The sequence below is a fragment of the Coturnix japonica genome, chromosome 8, assembly GCF_054131305.1.
Source record: "Coturnix japonica strain WE chromosome 8, WE-NBRP24, whole genome shotgun sequence".
NCBI classification, from domain to species: domain Eukaryota; kingdom Metazoa; phylum Chordata; class Aves; order Galliformes; family Phasianidae; genus Coturnix; species Coturnix japonica.
In genome coordinates this window covers 22267337-22293540 of record NC_140670.1, presented here as the reverse complement: position 1 = coordinate 22293540, position 26204 = coordinate 22267337, and the positions used below count along the sequence as shown (strand labels likewise).

Sequence of the window (26204 nt, the reverse complement as noted above, 5' to 3'; positions counted from 1 at the left end):
TTCAGGTGCACCTCACATAGTGCAGGGTACGACCCCTGCTATGGAGGTAACCATGCACGAGAGATGAAAAGACGACAGACTTACGGTATAGGAAACCAAGCTTTTATAACAACAAAGCAAAGCACCGCAGCTCTCCACACACTGCGTGGCTGCGTTCGTGCCTGAGCAGAGGCACAGTGCAGAGGAAAAGCTAACAGCACCACTGCACACCTCAGTGGAAACAGACTGGGTGCTGCAAGGTGAGGGCAGGCAGACAGGCAGGCAGTGGTACTGGAAGAGCAGCAAGGGCAGAGCCACGTGGCACTGCACACCAGCGGAACCACGCTGCAGGAATGTGGCAGGTTGATCCACGCTCCTGCCCTATCAGCTGCTGAAAAGCACACTCGCGCAAACAAGTGCTTCCAGTGTGCTCCAAGTGCAACAGATAAGAGAGTGAAGAAAAACAAGACATACTATTTATAGCATCTCACTACCTGAGACGCAAACAGGAGCCCGGTCACTAAGTCCTCAGCACAGAGCACTGCAGAACTGAATACACCAGCTCCTGATGTTCTTCTGCCCCTCAGTGCCCACAGCCCAACCGTGTGTCTGGACACCTTGCCAATGTGACAGATACACAGCGCTACCAAGGCTGCTTAATCAAGAACTGGCGGAGCAAACCAGAACTGGAATGCAACTGAAGGCCGAAAGCAGCGCAGATGTGTTGGCAAAGAGATGACGTTCCAAATTCTGGCTTAGCAAAAAGTTCAGATAACCTCAGAGCAGGATGTCAAGCCGTGTCCAGCTGGCTCAGGGACAGCACTACCCGCCCAGATCCACGCTCTATAAAGTTCTGCTCTGCAACAGGCACCTCAGTCCACGCTGATGCACCTCTACACCCACACAGCCACTTACAGCTCCCACTGATTAACACGCTCTAAATAACCTGCACCCATCAGCTCTGTGTGTAAACAAGGTCCAGTGTCAAGCTGCAGGTATCTGTATTTAAAACCCTCAGCTCTATTTCACTTAACTGGGAGGGCAGGGAAGGGGGGAAATTACACTGTATGAAAATCCCAGCTCTATGATAGTTGTAGCTCGTTAGGTAAGTACCACACCATCTTACAGGAGACAGCTAATGACTCAGCAGAGATGGGAAGAAAACTCATCCTGCTGTGGACATGTAGAGAAAAGGCTTTGGACAAACAACATGTGCTACATCCTGGGCTGACAAACCATTTCAAACACGGGGCCATCAGCTAAAGAATGCAGGTGCTGAGGTACAGGCACAGGCTGAGCACGTAGGGAAAAAGGGAACACAGGAACTGCTGTAGAAGTGAAGTTTCTGCAAAGGTTCCAGTTAAATGTAGGGAATCAGGAGAGTGTTCTGCACACAGAGATGTGGATGGGAGCACCTGAGAGGTGCCTGCACGCTCAGGAATGTGAGCTCTGCATGTATCCCAGCTGGCATCCAGCACCATCCAGACACGGGTTTGAGCCCCAGGCCCAGAAGGAAGAGGACGGCTCAGTGCCAGTGATGTCCAGTGCCTTCAGTTAGGCTTCATTTCAGTAAGTGACTCAGCTGGTCCTGCAGGTTTGATGACTGCTCCACACTGGGGACAAAATAAGAAGAGGTTCACAGTGAGATGTGCACTCAAGCACCCAGAACAACTCTGACATTTACATTACAGAAGAAAGAAACCCTGGATCTCCCCAGCCCAATTCCATTGCCTCTTAAAGCAAACCTCACTCTTTGTGCTCATGTGTGTGGCAATGAAACAAATGGAAGCTTTAGCATAAATCATCTCTTCACCCAAATTCTCAGCCCTCCACAGTACTGATCTTCACAGCAGTGAAACATTTTCCTGCTGGGCCGGCATCTGTTTCAAAAGCAGCTGTAAATATTTCCAGTTCCATTCTCCCCCTCCCCATTCTATCAATCAGTCATCCCTTTCCCATCAGTCTTGACATTCTGCTTCCCATGTCGGCCTGGCATTCCTCAGCTGGGTACTCACTTCTTCTGAATTGCTTCCTGCCTAGAGGAGAAAAGCAGAGGAAAGAGCATTAGAAAAAAATACTCAGAATCTCAACAACAGCATTTGTGTGATACTGATGAGGATTTGACTGAGGGCTCAGGAGGCAAAAACCTTCAAATGTGTCTGGATTATGCCCAGAGCAGAAAGCAGTGGCACTTTTCTCCCTCTCAGCATCACACACTGATACAGGAGACCCAGTGCATGGCACATAGGAAACTAAAATCACAGCTCTCACCCCAAAACAGCCTCGTCCATATCAGTGGATGTGGTGGGGCTGGAGGGTACTAAAGTACTGGCATAGGTTGCCCAGAGAAGCAGTGGATGCCCAGCTCTGGAGACACCCAAGGTCAGGCTGGAGGGGCTGTGTGCACCTGGTGGAGCTGTAGGTGTCCCTGCTCAGTGCAGGTGAGCTGAACCAGATGGCCTTTAAGGGTCCTTTCCAACTCAAATGATTCTACAGTTCTACGCTCCCAGCCCCAGGCTGTGCTCAGCTATGGGAGGTGCAGCAAACAGGCCTGCATGGAGGCTCCACAAAGTCCTTACAGCATCACGAATTACAAAGAAAGAGAAGCAACAAAAGGATCCGTTCGCATCCCCAGAGCGCACACGGTGTCCATACTCACTGGTACTGCAGGTGCGTGGTTATTATGGCCATTTTCCTTAAGCTCTGTGGAGAACAAGACCGACAATGAACGTCTCCCACCACCACCACCAAGCAGAACCGCGGCAGCCCCAGCAAACACAGCTTACATCCTCAGAGTGCAGGATGGCGTCCTCCTGCAGCACCATGTTCCTGGCGGCCTGGCCCAGCAGCTGCCACAGGAAGGAAGGCACGAAGCGATAACGGGGGGGAGCCGAGCGGCCCGGCCCGGCCCTGCCCCTCCGCCCCGTCCTGCCGCGCCCCGCCGAGCTCCCCGCCGCTCACCTCTGCGCTGCGGGAGCCCTTCAGCACCTGCTTGGTCAGCGCGATCACGTCGGTGCCGCAGCTCGTCACCTTCTCGGTCAGCAGCCCCTTCACCGAGTGTCCGAACCGCGACTGAGCCTCCGCCGGGACCCCCGCCGCCATCTTGCCGTGCCCCACGGCCGCGATACGGCGAGCGGAGAGGGACTGAAGGGGAGAGAACGCGCTGCTGCTGCTGCTGCTGCTGCTGCTCTGTGCTGCCCACTGCTGTCCTGCAGCGCCGTCCACAGCTGCCCAGCCATTCCAATGGTGCCCCTTATACCCAGTCCTGACCGCTACTGCCCAATGATCAGGGCTGCCCAGTGCTGAGTGGTGCTGCCCAGTACTGCTCTGAGCTGCTCAGTGCATCCCAGTGCATCCCCAGTGCATCTCAATGCATCACAATGCATCCCAGTGCATCCCAGTGCATCCCAATGCATCCCAATGCATCCCAGTGCATCCCAATGCATCCCAATGCATCCCAGTGCAGCCCCAGTGCAGTCCCAATGCATCCCAATGCATCCCAGTGCATCCCCAGTGCATCCCAATGCATCCCAGTGCATCCCCAGTGTATCCCAGTGCATCCCAATGCATCCCAATGCATCCCAGTGCATCCCAATGCATCCCAGTGCATCCCCAGTGTATCCCAGTGCATCCCAATGCATCCCAGTGCATCCCAATGCATCCCAGTGCATCCCAATGCAGCCCCAGTGCATCCCAGTGCATCCCAGTGCAGCCCCAGTGCATCCCAGTGCAGCCCCAGTGCATCCCAGTGCATCCCAATACATCCCAGTTCATCCCAGTTCATCCCATTGCAGCGCAGGCACCTGGAATGTCTCCTAGAGCAGCACCAGCCCCCAGCCCCCCCCCGCGCACCTTGGCGGTGGCTGCAGCTGCAGCTGGAGCTGGATCCCCCAGCGCTCCGCTATCACTCCTGCCCCGCTGCCCTCACCCAGCTGCAGCGCTGGCCCCGCTGCCCGTCACCGCCATCCCCCCGATGAGCCGCCCCCGTCCCAGGGTCAAGGGGATGCCCCTGAGCGGGTATAAAGAGCCCACAGCCGCTCAGCCGCACAGCCGTCCCACCATGCCGCCGCTCGCCGTCCTGCTGCTGGCGCTGGCCCTGCTGTGTGCATGGAGGCTGTCGTGCAGTCAGGCTCCCACGGGGACGGGGACGGGGCGGCTGCGGAGCCTTCCAGCCCTGCCGCTGGTGGGAAGCCTGCTGCAGCTGGCCGGGCACCCGCAGCTCCACCTGCGGCTGTGGAGCCTGCAGGGCCGCTACGGCAGCCTCTACGGGCTCTGGATGGGCTCCCACTACGTGGTGGTGGTCAATAGCTACCAGCACGCCCGGGAGGTGCTGCTGAAGAAGGGGAAGGCTTTTGCTGGACGGCCCCGCACCGTGAGTCGTGGGGTCACGGCGACAGTGTTTTGGACCCCCCTGAGATGGGGCGAGGATGCTGCACGGGGTGACCCCGTGGCTGTGTGTCCTACAGGTGACCACGGACCTACTGTCCCGCGGGGGCAAGGACATCGCCTTTGCCAGCTACGGTCCCCTCTGGAAGTTCCAGCGCAAACTGGTGCATGCTGCCCTCTCCATGTTTGGGGAGGGCTCAGTCGCCCTGGAGAAGATCAGTAAGTGTTGGGCTTTCACCATGCTCGGGTTTCCTGGGGCAAATAATTGGGGATTGGTTGCCCCCAGAGCTCACTGCCCCTCTCCTTCTACCCAAAGTCTGCAGGGAGGCCGCATCCCTGTGTGAGACCCTCGGTGCTGCGCAGGATATGGCCCTGGACATGGCCCCGGAGCTCACACGGGCTGTCACCAACGTGGTCTGCTCCCTCTGCTTCAACTCCTCCTACCGGCGTGGGGACCCCGAGTTTGAGGCCATGCTGGAGTACAGCCAGGGCATCGTGGACACCGTGGCCAAGGAGAGCCTGGTAGACATCTTCCCCTGGCTGCAGGTGAGTGGGGACACAGCAACCACGTGGGTCTCTTGTTGCTGGAATACAGGAAGGGGTTGGGATGTGTCCCACAGGAGCCTTTTGATGCAACGGGGCTTTTCTCCCCCAGATCTTCCCCAACAAGGACTTGGCCCTGCTGAAGCGATGCCTCAAGGTCAGGGACCAGCTGCTGCAGCAGAAGTTCAATGAACACAAGGTGCTGAAGGGGGCAGGGGATGCCTGGGGCTGCAACTGCTGGAGCTGGGCTGTAGGACTGTGCATGGCACAGCCCAACTCACACGTGTCCCCTGGCAGGAAGCCTTTAGTGGGGACACTGTGAGGGACCTGATGGATGCCCTGCTGCAAGTGAGGCTCAACGCTGAGAACAACAGCCCTGAGCCAGGTTTGGAGCTGACAGACGACCACCTCCTCATGACAGTGGGGGACATCTTTGGGGCTGGTGTGGAGACCACCACCACCGTGCTCAAGTGGGCTGTGCTCTACCTGCTCCACTACCCTGAGGTAGGGTCTGTGGGGTCCCTCGTGCACCAGGGCCATTGCAGAGGGCTTTGGGAAAGAGATGTCAGGCTTTAGAGATAAGTGGTACTGGGATGTGAGAGCTTTATTTCTGCCCTTATCTGCCAGGGTGTGCTGGAGGTGCCCCTTGCACAGAGCATACCCCTCCCAGGCTCCCTATTTATCTCCTGTTGCAGGTCCAGAAGAAGATCCAGGAGGAGATGGACCAGAAGATTGGCCTGGCACGTCACCCCCACCTCAGTGACCGCCCACTGCTGCCCTACCTGGAGGCTACCATCAGCGAGGTGCTGCGCATCCGGCCTGTGTCCCCCCTGCTCATCCCACACGTGTCCCTTGCCGACACCAGGTGAGACCAGCGGGGGTGTGGGCAGAGGTTGGGGAGGGAGCATCCATCTCACACCGTGTCTGCCCTGCAGCATCGGTGAGTACTCCATCCCCAAGGGCGCCAGGGTGGTCATCAACCTCTGGTCTGTTCACCACGATGAGAAGGAGTGGGATAAACCCGAGGAGTTCAACCCTGGTGAGTTGTGAGCTCCCAGCCCAGTGCCCAGGGGGGAGGGAGGATGAATTGGGGCAGGTCTCAGGCAGAAGGGACAGATCCCCAGTGGTGCCCTTTCCCCTTGCAGGCCGCTTCCTGGATGAGCAGGGCCAGCACATCCACTCGCCGTCTCCCAGCTACCTGCCCTTTGGGGCCGGCATCCGCGTGTGTCTGGGTGAAGTCCTGGCCAAGATGGAGCTCTTCCTCTTCCTGGCCTGGGTGCTGCAGAGATTCACGCTCGAGTGTCCGCAGGATCAGCCCCTGCCCTCGCTGGAGGGCAAGTTTGGTGTCGTGCTGCAGGTGCAGAAGTTTCGGGTGAAAGCCAGGCTACGGGAGGCCTGGAGAGGAGAGAAGGTGGGGTGAGATGGGGTACTTGGGATAAGTGGAATGGAGTGGGTGGACACCGTGGAGACTGTGCTCTGCCTGCCTCGTAGATGTGAGATTGTCTGAATAAAGCTGTCCCCAACCCAGCATGGCTCAGGCTGCTTTTTGGGCAGGTGACAGATGGCAGAGCAGGTGGAAGGGCCCCAAAATCTCATGTGAGTGCTGGGCTGAAGTGTGAGCATGGTCCCTCTGTGGGGCTGCAGACATTGCCCCATGGACATGGGCTGAAGGGCCATTGGGGGCCACAGTGACATGGCTGGGAACCTGCTGTGTACAGGGAAACAAACAAAACAGCTCAAACACTGCTGCATTTTTAGCTCCCGAGTGGCTCCCGCTGTGCACAGTCACACACTGCATGCACCTGCACAGCTGCGTGCTTGCAAGTGTGTGCAGGCACAGAGATGCATTCATGCATGCCTACACATACATGCATGCACATACATGTTTGTACACATGTGTGCACACTGAGCCCATGCCAGTAGGAGCCAGTTACCATAGGACACCCTGCCAGCGAGGGCAGTGTGCAATTAGGTTTCTGATTCTCTATTACCTGACCTCTTAATATTTAACCCTGTAGCTCTGTGCACCTCCACCTTCCCTGCCCCCCTGTGCTTCCCCTGCACTTTAACTCTTGCTGGTGGGCAGGAAAGCCAGCACACCCAGTCTCTCCTCGCTCCTAACTCTTCTATCCACGTTTGGTTTACATTTTCTCTCTCAGTTTGGATGGCAGCAGCCAGGCTTCCCCATCTAACCACCTGCCTCAAGAAACGAGGGGCCCTTGGGACCCCAAACCAGCAAACCCTCAGTGCCTGGTGCCTGGGCTGAAGCCCTCCAGCTTTGTTCCAGGCAGAGGGCACCCAGCCCACAGCAGGGAGAGAACTGGATGGGTTTAAGGTCCCTTCCAACCCAACCATTGTATGAGTCTATGACTCACAAAATGATACGCAAACACAGAGGCAGGTTATCAGAAAAGGCATTATATTTTGGTTTCCACCTTATTTGAAACTGATTTTGGTTTTCAATCAATCAAATCTGAATACGACTGAGTTCAGTTTTCAATTTCTTTCCCCACAATAGCAATGATCCAGACGACCATAATTATAAAAGGGATGGGGAGATAACCCGAGAACAAGATACACAGTCTGAATTGTGCTCTCTTCCACACGAGCACACCAGGGAATGTTAGTTTTCAGCTCGTTTTGTTTTTCCCTTCAGGTTGTCACTAACAAAATCTACCGTTTATTAAAGCAAAGCTACAGTAAATTTTCTTGCAGTCTTACAGCAGGTTTTCATATTACCAGTAGGACTCGCATGCATGGATTGCAGTCACACACACACGCTCACAGACATGATACAGTAGCCAGTTGCCACTATTAAAAAAAAATAATAATAATAAAAGAAAACAGACATTCATTTTCTTGAAGTGGTCAACATCAGAATCGCACCAAACTTCTGGATCCGAAAACAAAAGAAATACTGCACAGGTGTTCCACATCTACACGGTAAGTCACCCCTTCGCAACGGACGGAGCTCTCGTCTCCATTTGTTCAACACGCATCGCTGAAGCTTGAAGGCACACTGGCCAAAGAGAGCCCTGTTCTGTTTTATTTTTGTCACCTTCACTGAGTGTGCTGCCCTCAGGGTGCGAAAATAAGGGAAAAAAATAAAGCCAAGCCCTTTTGCAGCACACCGGGAAAAGGTCATTCGGAGACCACAGTACTTGGAAGGCAGCCCAGCTGCCTTGATTCTACTTCTAGCTGTGCTCTTGGAGGCATTGAAGGAATACACTTGTTGGAAATTACACAGAAAGGCAAATTTGTGGAACAGCTCTCCTTGCAGACTGCTTGTGGTAGACCCGACACTCCTGGAAGAAACTGGTCTCTCTGCCACCAGCTTCAAGTGGGATATTTCCTACCTGCTGTCTTTAAACACTGAAGCACCAGAGATTACGGGGCTGATGTGTTGAGGCATTCATCAGCTTTGGGAAAGTTCAACACCGAAAGAAAATAACAAACAAACAGAAACCACCAACAAACCCTAAAAGTGAAAAAGAAACGAAACCCCCAATGCCTCAAGAGCACTCGATCAGACCAGAACTCTTGGGCTACTGACTGCCGGCACTGTCAGAAGCTGCTGCTTCTGGGAAGACACCTGGAGGTTGAAGCGTCATGGTGATTTCGTATCCTCCCAGGGTGAGATTTGCTGAGCTTTACTGATTGCGAGATAAAGCAGTGTTCTGGAAAACTAATACCAACAAACTCATAATAACCATCACCAAAATCACCAGTGGGAAAGTTCCATTTGTGAGAAGGTCTCATCGACAAACAACAGTCCCTGCCCTGTGGAGCAGAACGGACGTGATTAACAAAACCCAGAGCAGCCCGTCCCCCACAAGCCGGGCCTTCGGGACGAGTCCCCGACTTACACTGGAGGGGGGGAAAAAGAAAACAAACAAACCAAGAACAAAAAAGGTCATATCACCTTTTTCTCCTTTCAAAGTTTCTGTCTGCGTGTTTCACTGTTTTCCTCGTTTTCCCCCAGTTCTCCTTCCCGCTCTGCCTCCTTAGCTGGGGGAGCTGTTGGTGCGGGAGTTTGGAGAGTCCTGCTCATTTATTGTGTTCAAGAGTACACACACCGGCTGCCGGGGCAGGTGGTGGTGGCTGTGTTCGCGGTGCTGCTCCTCCGTGGCATTAAAAAGCCCTTCCTCCTCATCGCCGTGCGGGCGGCCGCTGCAGCTGTCACAGAAGTCCATGGGCCCATCCAGAGCGTCATTGATGAGCCCATCAAACTCCTTGAGGTCATCGTCGTGATGGCCCCGGTTGCATACGCAGACTTCGATGCCCGAGTCGCCCGTGAAGCGGCGCTGCCTGCCCGGCGTCTTGTCCTTGGCGTCGGGAATGGCGCCGCTCTGCTCTAAGCTCTCCGTGCTGTAACCTTTCAGCAGTTCCTCCTTGCACTCCGTATCCTTTTCGGGACCGGTTCTCTCCACTAGCTCGGCTCCCGTGCTGGTGCCTCCAGGCTCCACACTCTGCATTTTGGCTACTGCTCGCTCGACCAGCACAGTGCTGGAAGGCTCAGGGTCTCCGAGGCCAGGGGACCCGGTGCTGTCAGTACTGCTGTTATTGCCGCTGGGTGCTGCCGAGCTGCTCTGTGCTGGCTGCAGGTTTCTCGGCGTGTCTGGGATTGTGCTACTGCTGCCTGCTGGGACGCACTGCTGATGTAAGGCACTGTATGGCGGCGGGGGGGTCGGCGGTCTGTTCACCACTTCCTCATAGGGAGGTAGTAAATAATTTGGCAGAAACCCTGAAAGTGGGAGGCGAGGAGAAGTTATTTTGCGGACAGACTATCTTAGGAAACTTGGCATTAATGTAGGTCTGTGTGCCGTACCAGCACCCTCCCACCAAACAGCTCAACGGGCTTTATGTGCAATGCTGGAACTCAAATCAGTGAGATGCTCTGTGTTTTAGAGGAGCAGCAATCGCAGCACAGGAGGGCACAGATATGTGAAGAGATGGACACAGCTGGGAACAGCAGCCAGGTTTCTTGGCTCTTAGTTCCACATCTAGATGTACCAGGTCACTACCTCCCTATAAGGTGGAATGGCCTCAAGTTGTGCCGGGGGGGGTTCAAGTTGGACATCAGGAACAAATTACTCTCAGAAAGAGTGGTGAGGCACTGGCAAAGGCTGCTCAGAGAAGTGGTGGAGTTACCATCCCTGGAGATGTTCAGGAACAGTGGGGATGTGGCACTGGTTGGCATGGTGAGGATGGCCTGATGGACTGCATAATCTTAGAGGTCTTTTTCAACCTTAATGATTCCACGACTCTAGGATACCCCAACATGGCCCCCATGAACCTCCTCAAGGGAAAGCATGTGTTGGCTGATGGGACAAGCTGGGAGGTAACTCACCCCCAGCCTCCTGCAGTACTGACTTCTCAGCTGAGCTTCCACTTTAATGAGCAAAGATTTAATCTCACAGAGCTTTGTGAAAATACAGCGAGACAAAAAACTTAGGATCTGGGCTTATTGTTGTTTCAGTGCTGGATTCAGCTTTTCTCATGTGGTCAGAATAAACTGGCAGTACTGGCAGAAGAAGTGAGATTGCTGTACGTACAGCCCCTCAAATCTAAGGAGGATGTCATTTGTTCCATAACAGCCAACAGCATAACCTACATAGACAAAATGGGCTTAAATAATGGAAACAATTAGAGACAGCACTGCAGTTTTCCATGTGCAATTGCTTCGGACTAGGGAGTAAAAGACTGCTGGGGCAAGAGTGTAATGAGTGCAGGCTGGGAAGGAGTAGCATTCTAAAGGAGGTATTTTAAAAACCTTCCCAGGAAGACACCCAGCTTATCACTGCACACATGCAGCTTAATCAGTGGTAGATTCAGCAGGTGTTGCAGCTGGTGTTGCTCAACTGCAGATTTAGGAGGGCTCAGATGCATTCAGAAGCTGAAATATGCCCCTTCTGTTCTATGACCAAAGGTTAGAGCTGCCCCCACCTCCTGCTGAGCCCAGCCACTGCTCCCCATGACTGCCAGGTAGAGATGGGAGGTACATACGGAAATAAAACGGCAGGGCTGAATAGTTGTGGGCTTCCCGGTAAGCAATCAAGTTGATCTCATGCTGCCTCTGCTGGGCCTGCAGACGATGCTTGGTGCGGCGGTGGTGGCAAACACAACAGCAGCTGAGGATGATGATGATGGTCCACACCAGCCAAAACCCTGCAGAGGGAGAGCAGAGTTAGTCACAATGAAGAGCCACATCCAGCACCAGGGAACTTTACAAACACAACTGGGACAACTGTCAGAAAGTCTGTGTCTGTGCACTGGGAGAATGCTTCAGTACAGCATGGAGCATGTCTGACAGTCACGGGTCTGGGGGAGAGCAAAATATGGGGCTTAGGCACCTCCATCCATCCATCCATCCATCCATCCATCCATCCATCCATCCATCCATCCATCCATCCATCCAATCCATCCCATCCCATCCCATCCAACCCACCCAACCCATCCTTTGGAAACTCTTTCTTCTGACAAAAAGAAAAACACAAGCAGATCAGTGACTACCATTGAATTTGACTCCCACAGCCACACTGGTTTCCAAATAATAATCAAGACACAAAAGACATTCTGCAGATCAACCACAGAAGAAGAGAAAAACCCCAAGCACTACGTTTTGCTTTTGTTTGCGCTGCTCTTTAATTTCCAGCCCAAATCCTTCATTGTTATGTCTAACAAAAACATACTCTTTTTACATACGCGTCTCAAAATATTTTTAAAACTTATTTTTGTATTCAATGCCTTAAATTATCCCAAATTAAATTAATCCAGCCCTTGAATCCTTAAGAAACCCAACTTCTGCTCTGCCCGTGGCCACAGCTGGTTTCAGTGCATGGTCACAGGACACACGGTGCTCTCTGAAAGGAAATTTAATACGAGCACTTTCCGAATTCTCCCCAGTCCTGCCAACACGCCAAGAAACCCCCTTTCCTTTAAAGCTGCCTCCCCACTGCCATACATTAGCAATGAGTTTCAGAGATGTACCAACAAAGCTACAGCTTCCTTTTCCCAAACACACAGAGCCAATGCTAAAGCCCATTTTCAACGTGGTCACTCCGCCCTTCGATACTAACCTGCTCTAATAATATCCTCTAGCCCAACATTACAATACCTCCGTGCTCTCAGCATCTCCTTCTGGATTAGAAATGTTTTCTTTGCTAAGAACTGGGTGGGGAAAGGTGAACAGTTGAGGAATGTGAAGAACGAGAGGAATACTGCTCTGGCTTAGGACAAAGTGCAATCAACCTGCACTGCTGGTGTCAGAGCCTTGTGCTGGTGGAGGTGAGTTGGTGCTGTGCCTCCAGGCATTCTGAGCAGGGACTTGCACCTCCCTGTGTCGTAACCCAAACCTCCACGTTATTTTGGCACAGCAAACTGAAATCTCTCCCTTGCCTTGCACAACCTGCTTCCCTAATGGACTGGATTCTGTCTCATACTCAGATTTATCAAAACTTGCTATCAAATTAAGGTGTTGCATGTTCCCTTCTCATTTATTTTTTAGATGTTCTTTTTCTTTGTGGCTGGCAATCAAGGTTCCCAGGCAGATTTTCCAGCCAGCCTGCACAGCCCTATGAAGAAGGGCAGGAAGAAGCCTGATCTCTGCTCTGTAAAAGCAAAGGAAAAAGAAAAGCACTAAAGATGCCCTCTATGCTCCCTTCAGACTGAGCCAAGGGACGTCTACTGCCCTCCAAACAGCCCTTGATCCCAGCGAAAGCTTTCAAAAAGTTTTCCAGGGATTGCTGAAGTCCTCCCTTCCCTCCAGAGCCAGTCACACAGGCAGGATGAGGGGTAATGGCCTTAAGCTGTGCCAGGGGAGGTTCAGGTTGGATAGTAGCAAGAATTTCTTCTCAGGAGGAGAGGTGAGTGATTGGCATAGGCTGCTGATGGAGGTGGTGAAGTCACTGTCCCTAGAGGTGTTCAAGACAAGGGTACATTGAGTGACATGGTCTAGAGCAGTCACAAGCATGGCCTGATGGCTGGACTGGATGACCTCATTGGTCATTCCAACCTTAATGATCGACATAATTCCATACTACGGTTTGCAGTTGCTGTCTTGCAGTTAGAAGACTCCCACCAACATATTTTATCTCTTGCTAAAGGAAGGTTCCTCAGCTCTTGCTGGCCAAGGAAGCAAAAACAACTCATGGAAACCAGGTCACTCGCACAGCACGTCACCATGTTCCAAAGCAGGCCTGCAGTTCATCTTTCAGCACTCCTTACATTCAAAGAGCAATCCGTGATCATCCGTTCAAAAACAATGGAAAATTACACCCAGCTATCCAGGGATTTCAGCTAGTTATGAAAATAGATGATTTTTAACACATTTTTTCATGTTCTTTCCCAAGCACTCTAGATGCAACGGCAGCAAGCAGCACTTAGTTAAGAGGTCCTGGAGAAGTGCCACTGTTAAGCAATCTCAGCTGTAGCAGCAGAATTTTTCTGCAGGGAATAACTGCTCCCACCCAAGCCTGCATCCAGTGGATTTAAAAAGCATTTCTTTAGAAATCTTCTCTACTCATTCCAAATCCCAAAATGCTTTGCAGACAAACTGGTGCATAAGCTCGGAATAGGGGTCAAAATCAGCTCAGCCATTCCCAAGAAGACGTGCAGCAGCTCTGTAAACAGCGTACAGCAGTTCGGGCTAATAAATTAATGCTGGATCCTACTGAAACCACAGGTGGCGTTTGTAAGTAAACAGATCGTAATTTACTGCGCTGCAATCTGGTCACGGTGCCAGGAACAACACCTCCATCCTTGTGCCAAGGGTCTCAATGTGCACTCGCAACCACAAGTGCACAAGAAGTCGTGTTTTTCATGGGAATTTCCAGAAAAAGAACCCACTAATACCACGGTATTGCTTGGTTTCATTAACCACCAACACTTCCTGGAGCTTCTAGGAATTACTCAACTCCTGACTCAGCACACGCCCAAGGACTTGCCTGGGTGATGGCAACGGGTCAGCGTTGTGCCCCCAGATCTATTTGCTCCACTTGGCTTCTGGTTTCCTCTTTAAGGGCTTTCCCCCACTTTGTCAGACAGCAGCATGTCTGTGTCATAGGACCATAAGCCTTCCCAGCAAGGAGGAAGCAACAGGACAGGACACTGTCAGTGCTGAGCTGCTCACCTGTTGCTTGAGCAGAGGAGCCAGAGCCAGGAGATGGAGCAGGTCTGGTTGCATGCCCAGAGCGGTGCTGGGAGTCCATAAAAGGCTCCGTAACATGCCCTAGCCAGAAGTTTGGGCACAGCTGCAACGTTGGCTGCAGAACAGAAAAACTGTAAAAGCCCAGCAAATATATAGTACAGTCATTTATTTGAAATAAAGCTACGGGTAACTGCCAAGTGTAAATATTATGTCTAAAAGTATGGAGAGAACAGTGAATATGTCCAGGGCTGAGCTGTGCATTTGTACACCTGGTGACGTTTGGCTTCAAACTAGCAGCAGGGAGCAAATCAAGGAGAGCACTGGCCCGTGCACCCAGCAGCTCATCTGGCAAGAGGGGAAGAAGGGAAATTTCAGTTTCATCCAAAGACAACACTACGGGAACAGGAAACGTGGAGGCTGAGCACAGTAACGGTGCAAGCTAATACCTGGTTCATGGCAAAGCAGGCACTGGACCTGCCTTGTGCTGAAGTGGGTGACGTGCAAAAGCCACAGAAGTCTGGCAAGAAAGGGTTTCTAAAAGCCCAATAAAAATGGGCTTCTTGTTGTCTTCACTGTCCTCAAAAGCTTTGCTAGTGCTCTTCCACACGTGCCTCCTGCCCATATGGACATGAGCTGGTGTTCAGCCATACTGCACTGAGCTATTGTGGCCATCACTGGAAAAGGAAAAACTGCTGGGAGGCAGCGTGCATCCTGAGCCAGGTTTGTCAGAACATTGTCTGAGAGAAAAGCTCCAGTGTGCATTTACCATTTACCACTAGGGCAGGATCATGGGGAGCAAAACTTGCTGCAGTCTGAGGGGCAGATGACAAATAGAGAGAGAAAAAAAATAATCAAAACCACTGATGGATAACAGCAATGCAGCATTTTGGAGCTAAACATGCAGCAACAGACTGTTGGGTTTCAAGGCATCTTTAGGCTTGCTCTTGGTTTATGGAGGAGTCAGAAGTGGAAACGCTGTGATCCCAAAAAGGCTGAGTTCTGAGAAGTGCTGCTGTATCTTCTGTCAGATTCACTGGTGATGCCAGTGGGTCGATAATGATGCAAGCAAAGAGTGAATCAGACACAGCCAAGGAGCTGAGTTCTGCCAAGAAATTTCCCTGCCAGAGCATTGAAAGCTTTCATAGAGATACAACAGAAATACCAGCCTCTTACTCAGCATCAGACAGGCTCAGAGCTCAGGAAATCAAAACAGGAACTGCAGAAAGACCTGAGAACAGAATTACTTCCTAGGAAAGCTACGGCACACAAGCAGAGGAAACACCCAGGAAGGAGAAGGCTGTGATGCTTACAGCTTCCTTGGGAAAGGTGTCCCATTCAAAGGGGATGTCCCATCCAATGGAGTGTCTCCATCCACTGGAGATGCCTCTTACCAGCCATGGAATAATATGTCAAGCTTAGAGAAAACTTTTCATGGGCACTAACCAGACCATAGTTTTGCCCAAACTTAAGAAAAATAAAGAATAAACTATCTATCTCATGAGTATGAAATAGAGCATTCCCGTCCTAGAAACAAGCAAGGAGCAGTGTCCGTTCTGATGCGGAGAATGTCATGTACTGTGCTTGCTGTCTGGGATGCTGCCACCAACAGTCCCATCGAGGGAAGCTCCTTTTATCCTGTGCAAAATGGAAAACATGTTTTCTGGAGCGTTCCAAGGGTAGGAACAGAGAAATCTGCCCTCAAGTTCATGGTAAACTTGGGCAAATGCCATTGTTCTATTGGCAGGAAGTCCCCTAAAAGAAAGCCAAAATATAATGCAAAGTGTTTCTGTGTCTGCCTGACAAGCATCTGGGTAATAGCTTTGGCTTCACAAGAGCTGGTTCTAAACAGAAGTGGGACAATTTCATTGACTAAAATGTGATCTCCCAACTAGTGGCCTCACAGCTGGCCATAGCCAGGAGGAAATTGTCTTTCCTAGGGCCAGTGCTACTATCAAGAACAGAAGGCACTTAACCGGTACCATAGTTCAGCTGCACATGGGTTTTACGGTGTCCTTGGCACAGAGACCACATCATCTCCTGCTTCTTCAGCCATGAGCCTGTATGAGTTGGTGTGGCTGCTCCAGAATGTGAGACGGGGATCCAGGCCATGGGCCTATGAACACTTAAGGAAAAATAAGGCTGCTGAACAACGCGGTCCTCTCCTGCCTGTCTCTTCCACACCCCATGCTGCCTCTCCTCCAACTCTTCTTGTGCCAGCACTATGCTGTGTGCAACTGTGCTTTTAACTGGTTCTGGGGAACCAGAGCGGGCTGAAACCCATCCGTACGACCAATGAGCCACAAGGGAAAGACTGATTTTCAGTGCAAACTTTATGTTAGTGGAACAGCAGCCCCAGCCTGACTGCACTGCAGGAAAAAGTTACTGAAGTTACATCTCCAGCTCCTGCTCACTCGCCCCCAGATCGATGACTCCAAGCAAAGACGATGGATATTAACGACAGCTGGTTTCTAGCTTTCAGAGTCACAGCCAATACACACAGTACCTCCAATGCCATGGAAAAAAATGGAAAAAAATAAGTGTTTCAGAAAAACCTTTTGCTTATCTTGCAGTTGAGGCAGTCAATCTGCAGACACTGTTGTTATGGCTGAAGCATCAGCCAAGGAATAACAGCAGCCAGAACTGAAGCACCTGAGAAAGGGAGGGCAAGGAGAGCCATGCAGGTGGCTGGGAGAAAGGTGGGGAACAGGGCAAACCCCTCCAGAAAAGGACTTGGTTAGACTGAAGGATAACACGGGGCTAGAAAGAAAACATGGGACTGATGTTATTTGACTGAGGGCTTTGGAGACTGCAGCAAAGTCTTAGGGAATGAATTCCTGTTATGAAGCTGACCTGGAACACGTACGTGTTACAGCAGTTGCTGGAGTTTCAGCAACTAAGCAGATCCCTGCCAACATTTTCTGGCAGCACACTTTTTGGGGAAAAGAGCTGTCTAGAGATTCCAAGGGGAAGCGTGCAGAGATGAGCAAAACATTCAAAATCAGCAAAAACATCAACTGTGCTGCCTGCAAACAGAACATTTTTTCCCGTACAACCCTTCCACTAAGGCCCAAATAGTCAAGATGACTTCCCTTCCCTTCCCTAGAAACAGAAGGGCTTAGTGTCACTGCTAACGTAGCCAAAATGAAGCAAAATAAAGCACATGTGAATCCTCACTCAACACCGCAGCTTGCTGTGCTGTACCTCAATGACCCAGGGGCTGCAGCTGCCTGCCTCCATGCTCCGTGATTCCCCAAGCACCTCATACTGCTCTTCCAACTGCGCCACGTAAAACACTTTTCCATAGCTTTGTTTGCTGTGTCTGATGCCTCAGGAGCCATCTTAATTTAGTGCTGCTCCTCCATAGGGTAAGGGAGACGTGAGGATGGGTGTCAGGACATCTGGACTAGGTTCTCAAACCACATTATAGGCACAAACTTCAGAAAATCTGGAACTTTTGAGCCTTAATTCTTAACCTGCAAAACACAGTAACTGCAGTCCTCAATTACCTCCTTTTTTCTAGTTTGAAAAGTGCCATTTTGGAACATTTTGCATCAAAACAACCATTAAGCCTGGACAAAGGCCAGCAACAGAAAACTCTGGTAAATCACAAGCACATCATAAGGGACATGAACAAAAACTACTTGTAAGCAGAATCCTGCGGCTGTCCCAAGACCACAACCTCCTCCATGGGTACTGTGACCTCTCTGGGGAGCCTAAAGAAACTATTAGGCCAAAAAGTGCAACCATCAGCCACAAGGGCAGCTTCCTTTGGGTGGGGAAACACAACTGTAAAGCCTCTTCTCTCTGTTTTGCTTTCTAAATCCTGCAGCACCCTCCCCACACCATTTCACCCTATGCCAACCTTCAGCTAGGAATTAATTGGACCTATATGTATCAGTCCTACATATGTAAACCTGGATCTAACCTTATTATTTGGCAACACAGAGCCATATATATATTTTTAATAAGAGATGAGCGGGGAATCTGAACTGAGCTGTTATCTAATTTTAAACACAGGCTGTCCACCTGCTTGGCATATCATATTCCCCATTCCTCCTCTCCACCCCTTAACAAAATAATACCTTGATTTCACATCCTATTCCGCAGCCCTCAAGGACTGCTTTATAATTACCATAACCTCACTTGCTGTCTAGAAACGTTGAGATCAGCCATTTTCAAAGACAAACTTCCCTTAAATTCTTAAACAGGGAAAAAATGATCCTTTTTATAGGAAATCCTCCAAGTGGCTGCAAGACGGGATCACATTTCAAAAGGCAGAGCCAACAAAGCCAGACGAGTTTTCTTTTCCATTTCGAATGCCACCCTCCTCTGCTGCTTCTCCCCACTAAGCAGTGAAATATCCTGGATTTCACATGACAAGCAAGAAGGTCTTTTCCAGGCACTGGTGGTCAGGGGAGCTTCTGAGCAAAGGGGAAACTCCTGAAAATAGTTACTTCAGTATATGCACACACCAGTTAAAATTGAATTACAACACAAGTGTGAAGCTTGTACCTAAAAGGTGCTGCTGACTTAACTGATCATTAACCAAAACGTACTATCAACTTCAACAAAGCCAATCAATTTCCTTGCTGTTGCTTGCCACCATCACTTCACAGCTGCTATTAAAACTATTTGCATATATTCCTGTTGCTGTTCACCTCAAAGGTCTTAAGGGTCTTAAGCCTCACTACATGCATAAACAGAAGATATTCCACAATTTCTGGAGGAAGAGAATGACTCTGAAGCTGTGGTGGCACGCTCTAAAACATGAGTTTTCATTTAAAAGGACGTGCTCCTCCCTGCATGTCCACCCCCAACCCAGAAACCTTTTCCTGACAAATGTAAGGGCAAAGCAAGCCCTGAAAACATTAACCAGCTGTAAATCAATGCTGGGCACTTGCCCGGATTTGCAAAAAGCCGGGGAGAATAGGTCTCCTGTTTGCATTACTGCCCTTGTCTCAGAGCCACGTCTGATGCTCTCCCCAATGCAGAAGGAACGTGAAACTCAACACAGAAACCCATTTCCCCCAAGGAACCATTCATCAGTGTGTGCCATTAATGTGCTCATTCCATGATCTCAAAGCAGCTTGTGTGCTCGCCCTAGAAAGAGGCCTGAAATGTTCTGCTTCCTCCTAGCAAAAGCTGTTTTTATCTTCCAAAACCATTCATGACGCAGTCAGACACTGTCTAATCTAAAAGCCTGTGCCATGTAGAGAAAACAAAGAGAGTTAAAGTAACATCCTTTCATTAAAATAGCAGGGGGCTATTGTTCCGACTCTGTTGTTTGCATGCAGTTCCATTAAGTCTCTCTTTCCAGGCGTACAGGGGAGAAACATGGCAACTCTGCGACAAGCATCAGCGTGCAGCTGTACTCCATGCTGTTGCTCAATTTAGATCCTGTTTGCCACAGAGCATCTAAGCCCTTGGATACGTGCCTCTTCCTCTACATTCCCACCCACACAAGCCCAAAGCAGGGTCTGACCTTCCCAACTCTGCTCTGTTCATGCATCCCCATTTGGTCCAGACAAATCCCAGCCGGCTGTCCCTGGGGTTACCCACCCCATCCCAAAACATTCCCGCAACTGCTTGGAGACTTCTGAACATAAAGCTGCTGTCAAAAGCCCGCAGAGCATTCAGCTGCTGCCATTTGCATTTACACAGCCAGGCACAACACCCTCGTGCCCAACATGTCTTCAACGAGTCCATTACAGTCCTGTTTAATCTACAGCCATGTCCTCCATACTTCAGTAAAAGCATGTTTCTAGACTAAAGGATGAAGCATCAGCTATTCCTGTCCTTAGATTCAGGCTAAGCGAACACTCTTTGTATGTATAATACATTTCCACAGACACAAGCTACTTTGAAAGTGAAAAACTGTTGGCACTGCAGAGGGATTATGTAGATACCAGAGTTACATAAAAACCACAAGATACCACAAGATACAGTAGGAAGATAACACCAGTCCCTAATGCAGAGATACAATATTCAGAGATCCTGATTTCCAACTTTCTGGAGGACAAATGCCTTCTCACAGCCCTGGTTCCTGGCAGTACTGCAGCATGTCAAGGTCAGTGTTCAACCCTCCATGGCTCCTCCTTGGGAAAGGAAGACACCATCAGCCCAGGCACAACTCAAAGGCTGCCTTGGAACTTCCGCATTTCTTACTTTCCTACCCCTTCAGCTTCTTTATCAGCCTTGCTGGCCTGCTTTGACCTGCCTGCTGCTCTGCACACACTTAGCACAAAGTTCACTTAACCATTAGTGAGAAACAAGTAGGTTTAAAGCCCAGATTTTGCAGAAATGCTCAGGAAATAAGAGAGCTGCAATGGGCAATGCACGCTCCTCACAATAGACCATATTCAGGTACTGCCAGCTCACAGAATTTGCCCCAGGCCCACTGTGCCCAAGGAGCTGTGCTCCCAACGCTGTGTTTCCTTGGAGAATACAGGTTCTGGCCCCTCTTTAACGAAATAAATCAGATGTAAACTGTCATTCTTGAAAAAATATCAAAACAGTAAGAAGGAAGATACTGAATTAATTCTGAGCGTGTCAAACTTAAGAGTTGTACATGTGAACGTTTTCCCTTAAGTGTGGTTTCCTCAGTCACATACAATGCTATTGCCCAGACCAGTAAGAAGACCAAACAACAAATTTTCAGTCATGAACATGTGAAGACAGCCCCATTACTCCCCACAAGAAGGCAATGATCATTGCAATAGCCCTATTTTTCCCTTGCTTTATTGAGTCAACTCTAGTTTGCGTTGCAGCGAAATGCAACAGCAATGCAAAACAAGAGCTGAATACAACATTCCCAAGACACAAGCCAGACCTGCAGTATGACAGCCATGCAGATTAGGAAGGGAAGCCATACAAAACAGAAGGACTTACACCAGAGTTCATAGTAGTAGTTGCAACACTGGGACTGTCCACAACAGTGGCCCGTTTCACATATGTAACTTTGATTGTTGACACCCATGCAGGTTTCCTTGTCCTAAAATTAAACAGACACACTTTTAAGATGTTTGGTCAGTATCTTCTGAAATGTAATTTATTTTGCAAGCATTTTAAGAGTCACAAGTTATGGTCTTGGGACATTTTAAAATACACAAAGAGATTAAAACATTTCAAGGGACCATCAAAGAATAGGTCCCACAAATGACAGCTTTGAAGAAAACCCGTTAACTCTCTTAAATAACTCCTGCTTTAGCATCTAGACAATGCTGTTTTCTTATCAACCTCTTCTTTTCTGTTAACAGATATCATGCTTTGGGCACAAGACATTATTTTGTAGATGAAATGTCATTTATTCCCTGTTTTACATAGTATTACTGCATTACTGGGGCTGAACACTGAGTGGAGGAAACACAGCATAAACAGAACGTTATAATCTGAGAAAATACTGCTTGGATTCATTTAGATCTAAATGGCAATTACAGTATGTTCCTGCAAGATTCCAATCTCAAATGAATCCCTCATAATTAGCCATGTGCTTTATGTAAGATCAGCATTCCTGTAAAACTTCTTCCTGGAATCGTGAAGTAGTCCAGGATCAGAGCCAAATCAGCTGCACCGTGTCACCCAGCAGGTCCTCAGGACACTTAAGATGTAAAAGGAGTTTGCTGTGAAGTCTCAGTGCCCCCCACTCCCCTCGGGTGTCCCAGTTTTCCTTCTAGTCTGAAAACATGAGTGGGAAAAAGTATCAAATACAAGAATACAGAAGTGCTTTACAGGCTGTGGTGTGTACACCTCTAACAGGTGGCAGGGCAACCTGGAAGTCAGGAAACAAAACATCTCTCCTTGAAAACAAACAAACCTTATTAAAGCACATCAATGTTGCAAGCACAGCTGCTTTGCAGGTAGCTAAAGCAAACTTTCATATTCTGTCTTAAAATGTCGTACGTTAAAAGTAGGAACTTTCTCATACAGAGTAAGGGGCAGCTTTCCATCTCTAATCAGTGGCCTACAGTAACACTTAGCAGGCACTGCTGAGCTAACATAGTATTTTCCATTTCAGGCACACTGCTCATTCCAAAAATTGTTATTTTGGTCAGGAAAAGAAATAGAACATGTCTATTCCCTTATCTGTTCTTATTATTTGGATTTTTCCTCACTTTTGCTGGCCTCGCAGAGTTAGTGCAACTGATGAACGTGATAGATTTTGGCTCTCACATCAGCCCAATTGAGAAATTAAGTTCCTATTGCAAAATTGCAATCCTAGGTAATTCACGAGCCAGAAAGTCACCACTGGAGGTTTACAGTTGTGACACACGAGGATCGATGCTGAACTAGCAAATGAGTCCTGCAAGGCTGGCAGAAGAACAGAGTCCCATGGTGCCATTTCAGGATCCCCTTTGCATCACAACCGATCTGTCCTTGACCACCTGTGTTTATTCTCCCCACAGAATTTGTTCCACGCTGCGTTACCTGCTTCAAAAGACTAACAAGAAGGAACATAACGGTGCCTTTTGGCAGCAGCAACCTCTATCAACATCAGCGTTTCCAGAGGATCTCCTGTCTGCTCTTGGAGATTCAGAATCAACCAACATCCTGCTTTCCCACCTGAAGCAGAACTCAGGCTTACTGTCCAAGGTTTCTCTGCACTATGACCAAGAGCAATGGTGATGTGGAAGCACCCATAGCTGTCAATGAGCTCAGAGTTTGCTCTCTGCACCCCCAGTTCAGACAGCCCCAGGTTTCAGAGCCCATGTGGTGCTGGCCACCAGCCATGCTGCCAAAGCCCAAGCAGGACGCGGTGCTGGCTGCCCTGCATTGAGGCCAGCAGGTGGCTGGGTGCTCTTCTTGGAGCCAGACTGAGTTCCACGTGTCAAACCCAGAACTTGTTTCCAAATTGTTTCACAGAATCCAGGAATAATTCAGTTTGGAAAGAATCCCAGCAGGTCATGTGGCCCAAACCCCTGCTCAGAGCACAGCTACCTCCAATGTCGGGTTACACACCTTGGCATGGGAAAGAAATAAAAGGGAAAAGCACCAAATCTTTAGAAAAAAGATACTAGATAGAAAGTCCAGCGCTGGGAGAGCATTGGGTTAGAGTTACAGGGACGTCCTTTGCAACAAGTGTTTCAGCCTCTTTTCCTCTCCCTTCTCAGGTCAAGCATAAAGAAGAGCAAAAAGAAGAGCCCCTGCATGTTTTCATCTGCTGTTTCACAAGCCAAGGAAGAGGTCATGCCCTGCCATGGCACAGGCAGCACCATGTCTTGCCAGGAATCCTCTACCTACTGCCAAGCACATTGATAAGGCTTCATTTTCTAATTAAATCCCATCCTGCACGTTTCTTATTATCACTGTGGCATTACTTTTTACTTCTCCCGTTCATTCCTTTCTGTCACAAGCAGCCAAAGGGTTAATACTTAAGACATATCAGTAACGGAGTTATCTACAGTCTAAGTGTCGCCTGGAAACAAGACAAGGGCTCGCGCTTCCTCTTTCACACCAACAGCCACAGACAAGGCACAGGAATGAAACAGTAATTTTATAGATAACACGCACATGGGAAGGGGAAAAAAACCTCACAGAAGCAAAATTGGAATATTCACACTTTCTTGGGATGCCGTCATTTCTAGCTGCCATCTAGCACCACTTTTAATGATCATTTTAGACCATTCTTAGCAGCATGGAGTTTGCACTGAAGTACTACAAAGATGCTTTGTTGGTTGTATTTTTTTCTTAAGATAGCCTTACAAAAACAACCAAGGGGGAAGGTTTCTTCCCTAAAGCACTTTCCCAGCCAGCACCCAGTGGCTATTGCATTCCAGCACAGGCTTCCCTGCAGAAGGACTGCCTGCCTTCTGGTTGCCCCAGCAGGCACAGCCCTCCTGCCAGCCCTTGCTGAGCCAGCTGCAGACGCCTCCGGACAGGATTACTAAGCAGTGTCTACATGGGGTTGTTCTCAGTGTGCTCAGCCCTAACAGAGCAGAGTATTCCTGTTTCACAAGTAAGAGGCCTGAACATGCCATCCCTTATCTCCCTCCTGCAAAGCCTTGGAGAATTCCAGCTAATTTCAACGAGCTGGCTAAAACCTAATTCTTAAGGAACTCATTGACTTGGGAAGACTTCATTTTGGTGCACTTGGAGAGTCTTCATATTCTAGATCTGGTGTTTTGGATTAAGTTTTCCTTTGTCATAAACAAACTTTGTAAACCAACTGTGTTTCCATACAAACACAAGATGATGATGATTTTTTTACTTCTTTTTCTGTTCTTGTTGATATACTGGCATTGCTGATAGACTCACAAGCACGCTGCCAACTCTGCCAGGAGCACGCTTTTGCTGTCAAGTGCTTTTACAAACAATCCTTAAAACACCCAGCAGCAGCAGGTATAAGAGGACTCAAGGCAGCAGCACATATCAGGCTTGAAGCCACAGCAAACACTAACATCAACATCAGGGAAAAGTGCCAGCACCATTCTCCACCTTCCAGCTCCATATTGGACCTTTGCTGGAGGTCTACGTGACAAATTAAAGGTCGAAATGTGGGACACAATCAAGACCGGAGGCATTCGTGGAAGTCTGCAGGTTGCCCACACAGCCCCACACTGTAACCAATGAGGTAATCAGACCTTCTTCTTCTCTGTAGAGGATTTCAGAACAAAATGCTTGGGTTTAATGTCTGTAATCGCTAAGATTTACTGCATCTGAGGCCAATACAGGGAATGGAGGGACCAACAGTGCAATATTACTGCACTCAAAGAATCAAGGAACTTCCAAGCACATGAAAAAACAGCACCTAGCCTGGTAACACTGTTGCTATGTCAAAATGGAGAAAGATGAAGATGAGCGAATTCCAGACCCGCGTGGCTATTTTCCAAGCTGAAAATTAATACGTGCAACAGCAGCAATAAACACCGCAGCCCACGCTCAGAAGTGCATAGTTGGCATGAACCGCCTACAAAAGATGACTCCTCAGCTGGCACTGACCAGGTAACTCAAACCAGGAGTGCCTGATACTGCTGAGATCTAATAACCACCGTAGCTTTTTGCTCTGTCTCTCCTTTCCGCAGAAATCCAGCCTCCGCTACCTTAAATATGAGCACCTTGCATGCGCATGTCCTCTGTGTTATTTGCCTTGCCCTGCCAGGGTATATCAATCCGTCCTGGCCTCAGTGACATCCACAGAGCCAGAACACTTGGACTTGTGTCTCCTGGCAGCAGGCTCCCTGCCATTGCCCTCTATGATAGGGTAGCCAGGTTTTAGGCCTACGCTAATACTTTCTCCACTCCAAGCTTCAGGCTTTGTCAGTGCGTACAGCAGTTAGTGGCTGGACTGTAAGAGACGAGGATTAAAATGGTATGCCAGGGGTAAAGAACCAAGTGCCATGGGGAAAAGAGCTGCTGCAGGCTGAAGGGGCCTGCCAAGATGGCACCCACGCCTTGGCATGGTGCTGCTGGCATCAGTGGCCCTCAGGCACAACCTCTGACCGTGCCAGGCCTCCTGGTTGCATGGCTTGCATGGGACTGCAGCAATAAGCATCTACTACAAAAATCTTGACCCAGATATTCCCCTAATCTCACTGCTCACAGACCCTCACTTCCAGTACTCAGCCACTGCCAGGACAGCCACATAGGAAGGAATTCAAACAAGAGGTGCTACCTGCAGGACAGTGCACAAATGCCAGGTATTCAGAGTGACTCGCAAGCAGTGTTAGAACCATATATACTCATAAGCACCTGGAGTGACAAAAGTGACTATTGTTATCTTAGCACACGTCACCAGTGTTTGTTTGGCAAACACAAAACTGCTTCACAAGATGAGCTGCTGAAAATATCAGGCTGGGCCAAGACTAGCTGCAACTAACTGAACAGCACCAAAGTCTGATGGAGGTGAAAGCAGTGTTGACCACCGTGATGTGCAGGAACCTCGGGTATTGGCCTCTGGCAGCACGACAGCAGGCAGATCCCTGTAAGCCTGCCTTGTGATGGACAGCTTAGGCTGAAAATAAACGAAGCCCAGACACTGCTTCATAAGGCACCCTACACACATGCCCATGCTCACCCACACAGCATGCAGCACCTCTGAGGTTTCACCAACCTTCACCTACGGAACAAATCAGTCTGTAGCGCTCAGTTATTGCAGAGAAACACCCCAACCACCTAAAGGAGCGCTGCCCTCCCACACATGACAATGCAGCGG

General features: G+C 49.6%; 3 protein-coding genes across 11 annotated transcripts in view; 1 reads left to right on the top strand and 2 right to left on the bottom strand.

Annotated features, from left to right (window-relative positions):
- Positions 1-80: 80 nt before the first annotated feature.
- Positions 81-3102, bottom strand: BORCS7 (BLOC-1 related complex subunit 7). Of its 2 annotated transcripts, XM_015867244.3 has the most exons (5): positions 2941-3102; positions 2766-2828; positions 2639-2682; positions 1995-2015; positions 81-1592 (listed from the first exon to the last, which is right to left on the bottom strand). In XM_015867244.3, the coding sequence occupies exons 1-5, from the start codon at positions 3079-3081 to the stop codon at positions 1541-1543; spliced, it is 321 nt and encodes a 106-aa protein (XP_015722730.1). In that variant the 5' UTR covers positions 3082-3102; the 3' UTR covers positions 81-1540. The 2 variants fall into 2 exon arrangements, with proteins under 2 accessions (XP_015722730.1, XP_015722731.1); XM_015867245.3 differs by lacking the exon at positions 2766-2828.
- Positions 3103-3830: 728 nt separating this feature from the next.
- On the top strand, positions 3831-6435 carry CYP17A1 (cytochrome P450 family 17 subfamily A member 1). Its single transcript, XM_015867237.2, has 8 exons — positions 3831-4351; positions 4446-4584; positions 4682-4911; positions 5021-5107; positions 5206-5412; positions 5604-5773; positions 5844-5947; positions 6054-6435. The coding sequence occupies exons 1-8, from the start codon at positions 3953-3955 to the stop codon at positions 6326-6328; spliced, it is 1611 nt and encodes a 536-aa protein (XP_015722723.2). The 5' UTR covers positions 3831-3952; the 3' UTR covers positions 6329-6435.
- An 875-nt stretch (positions 6436-7310) lies between these two features.
- WBP1L (WW domain binding protein 1 like) overlaps positions 7311-26204 on the bottom strand; it is a 47724-nt gene continuing 28830 nt past the window's right edge. For 4 of the 8 annotated variants that reach the window (XM_085554679.1, XM_015867209.2, XM_015867213.2 and 1 more), the window contains 3 exons: positions 20945-21047; positions 10915-11076; positions 7311-9652 (listed from right to left, as the gene is read on the bottom strand). In XM_085554679.1, the coding sequence (XP_085410805.1) occupies positions 8913-9652; positions 10915-11076; positions 20945-21032 (990 nt within the window). In that variant the 5' untranslated portion in view covers positions 21033-21047 and the 3' untranslated portion in view covers positions 7311-8912. Of the gene's footprint in view, positions 9653-10914; positions 11077-14038; positions 14172-20944; positions 21048-26204 lie in introns of all 8 variants that reach the window. The other 4 variants (XM_085554677.1, XM_085554678.1, XM_085554680.1 and 1 more) reach the window with 2 other exon arrangements.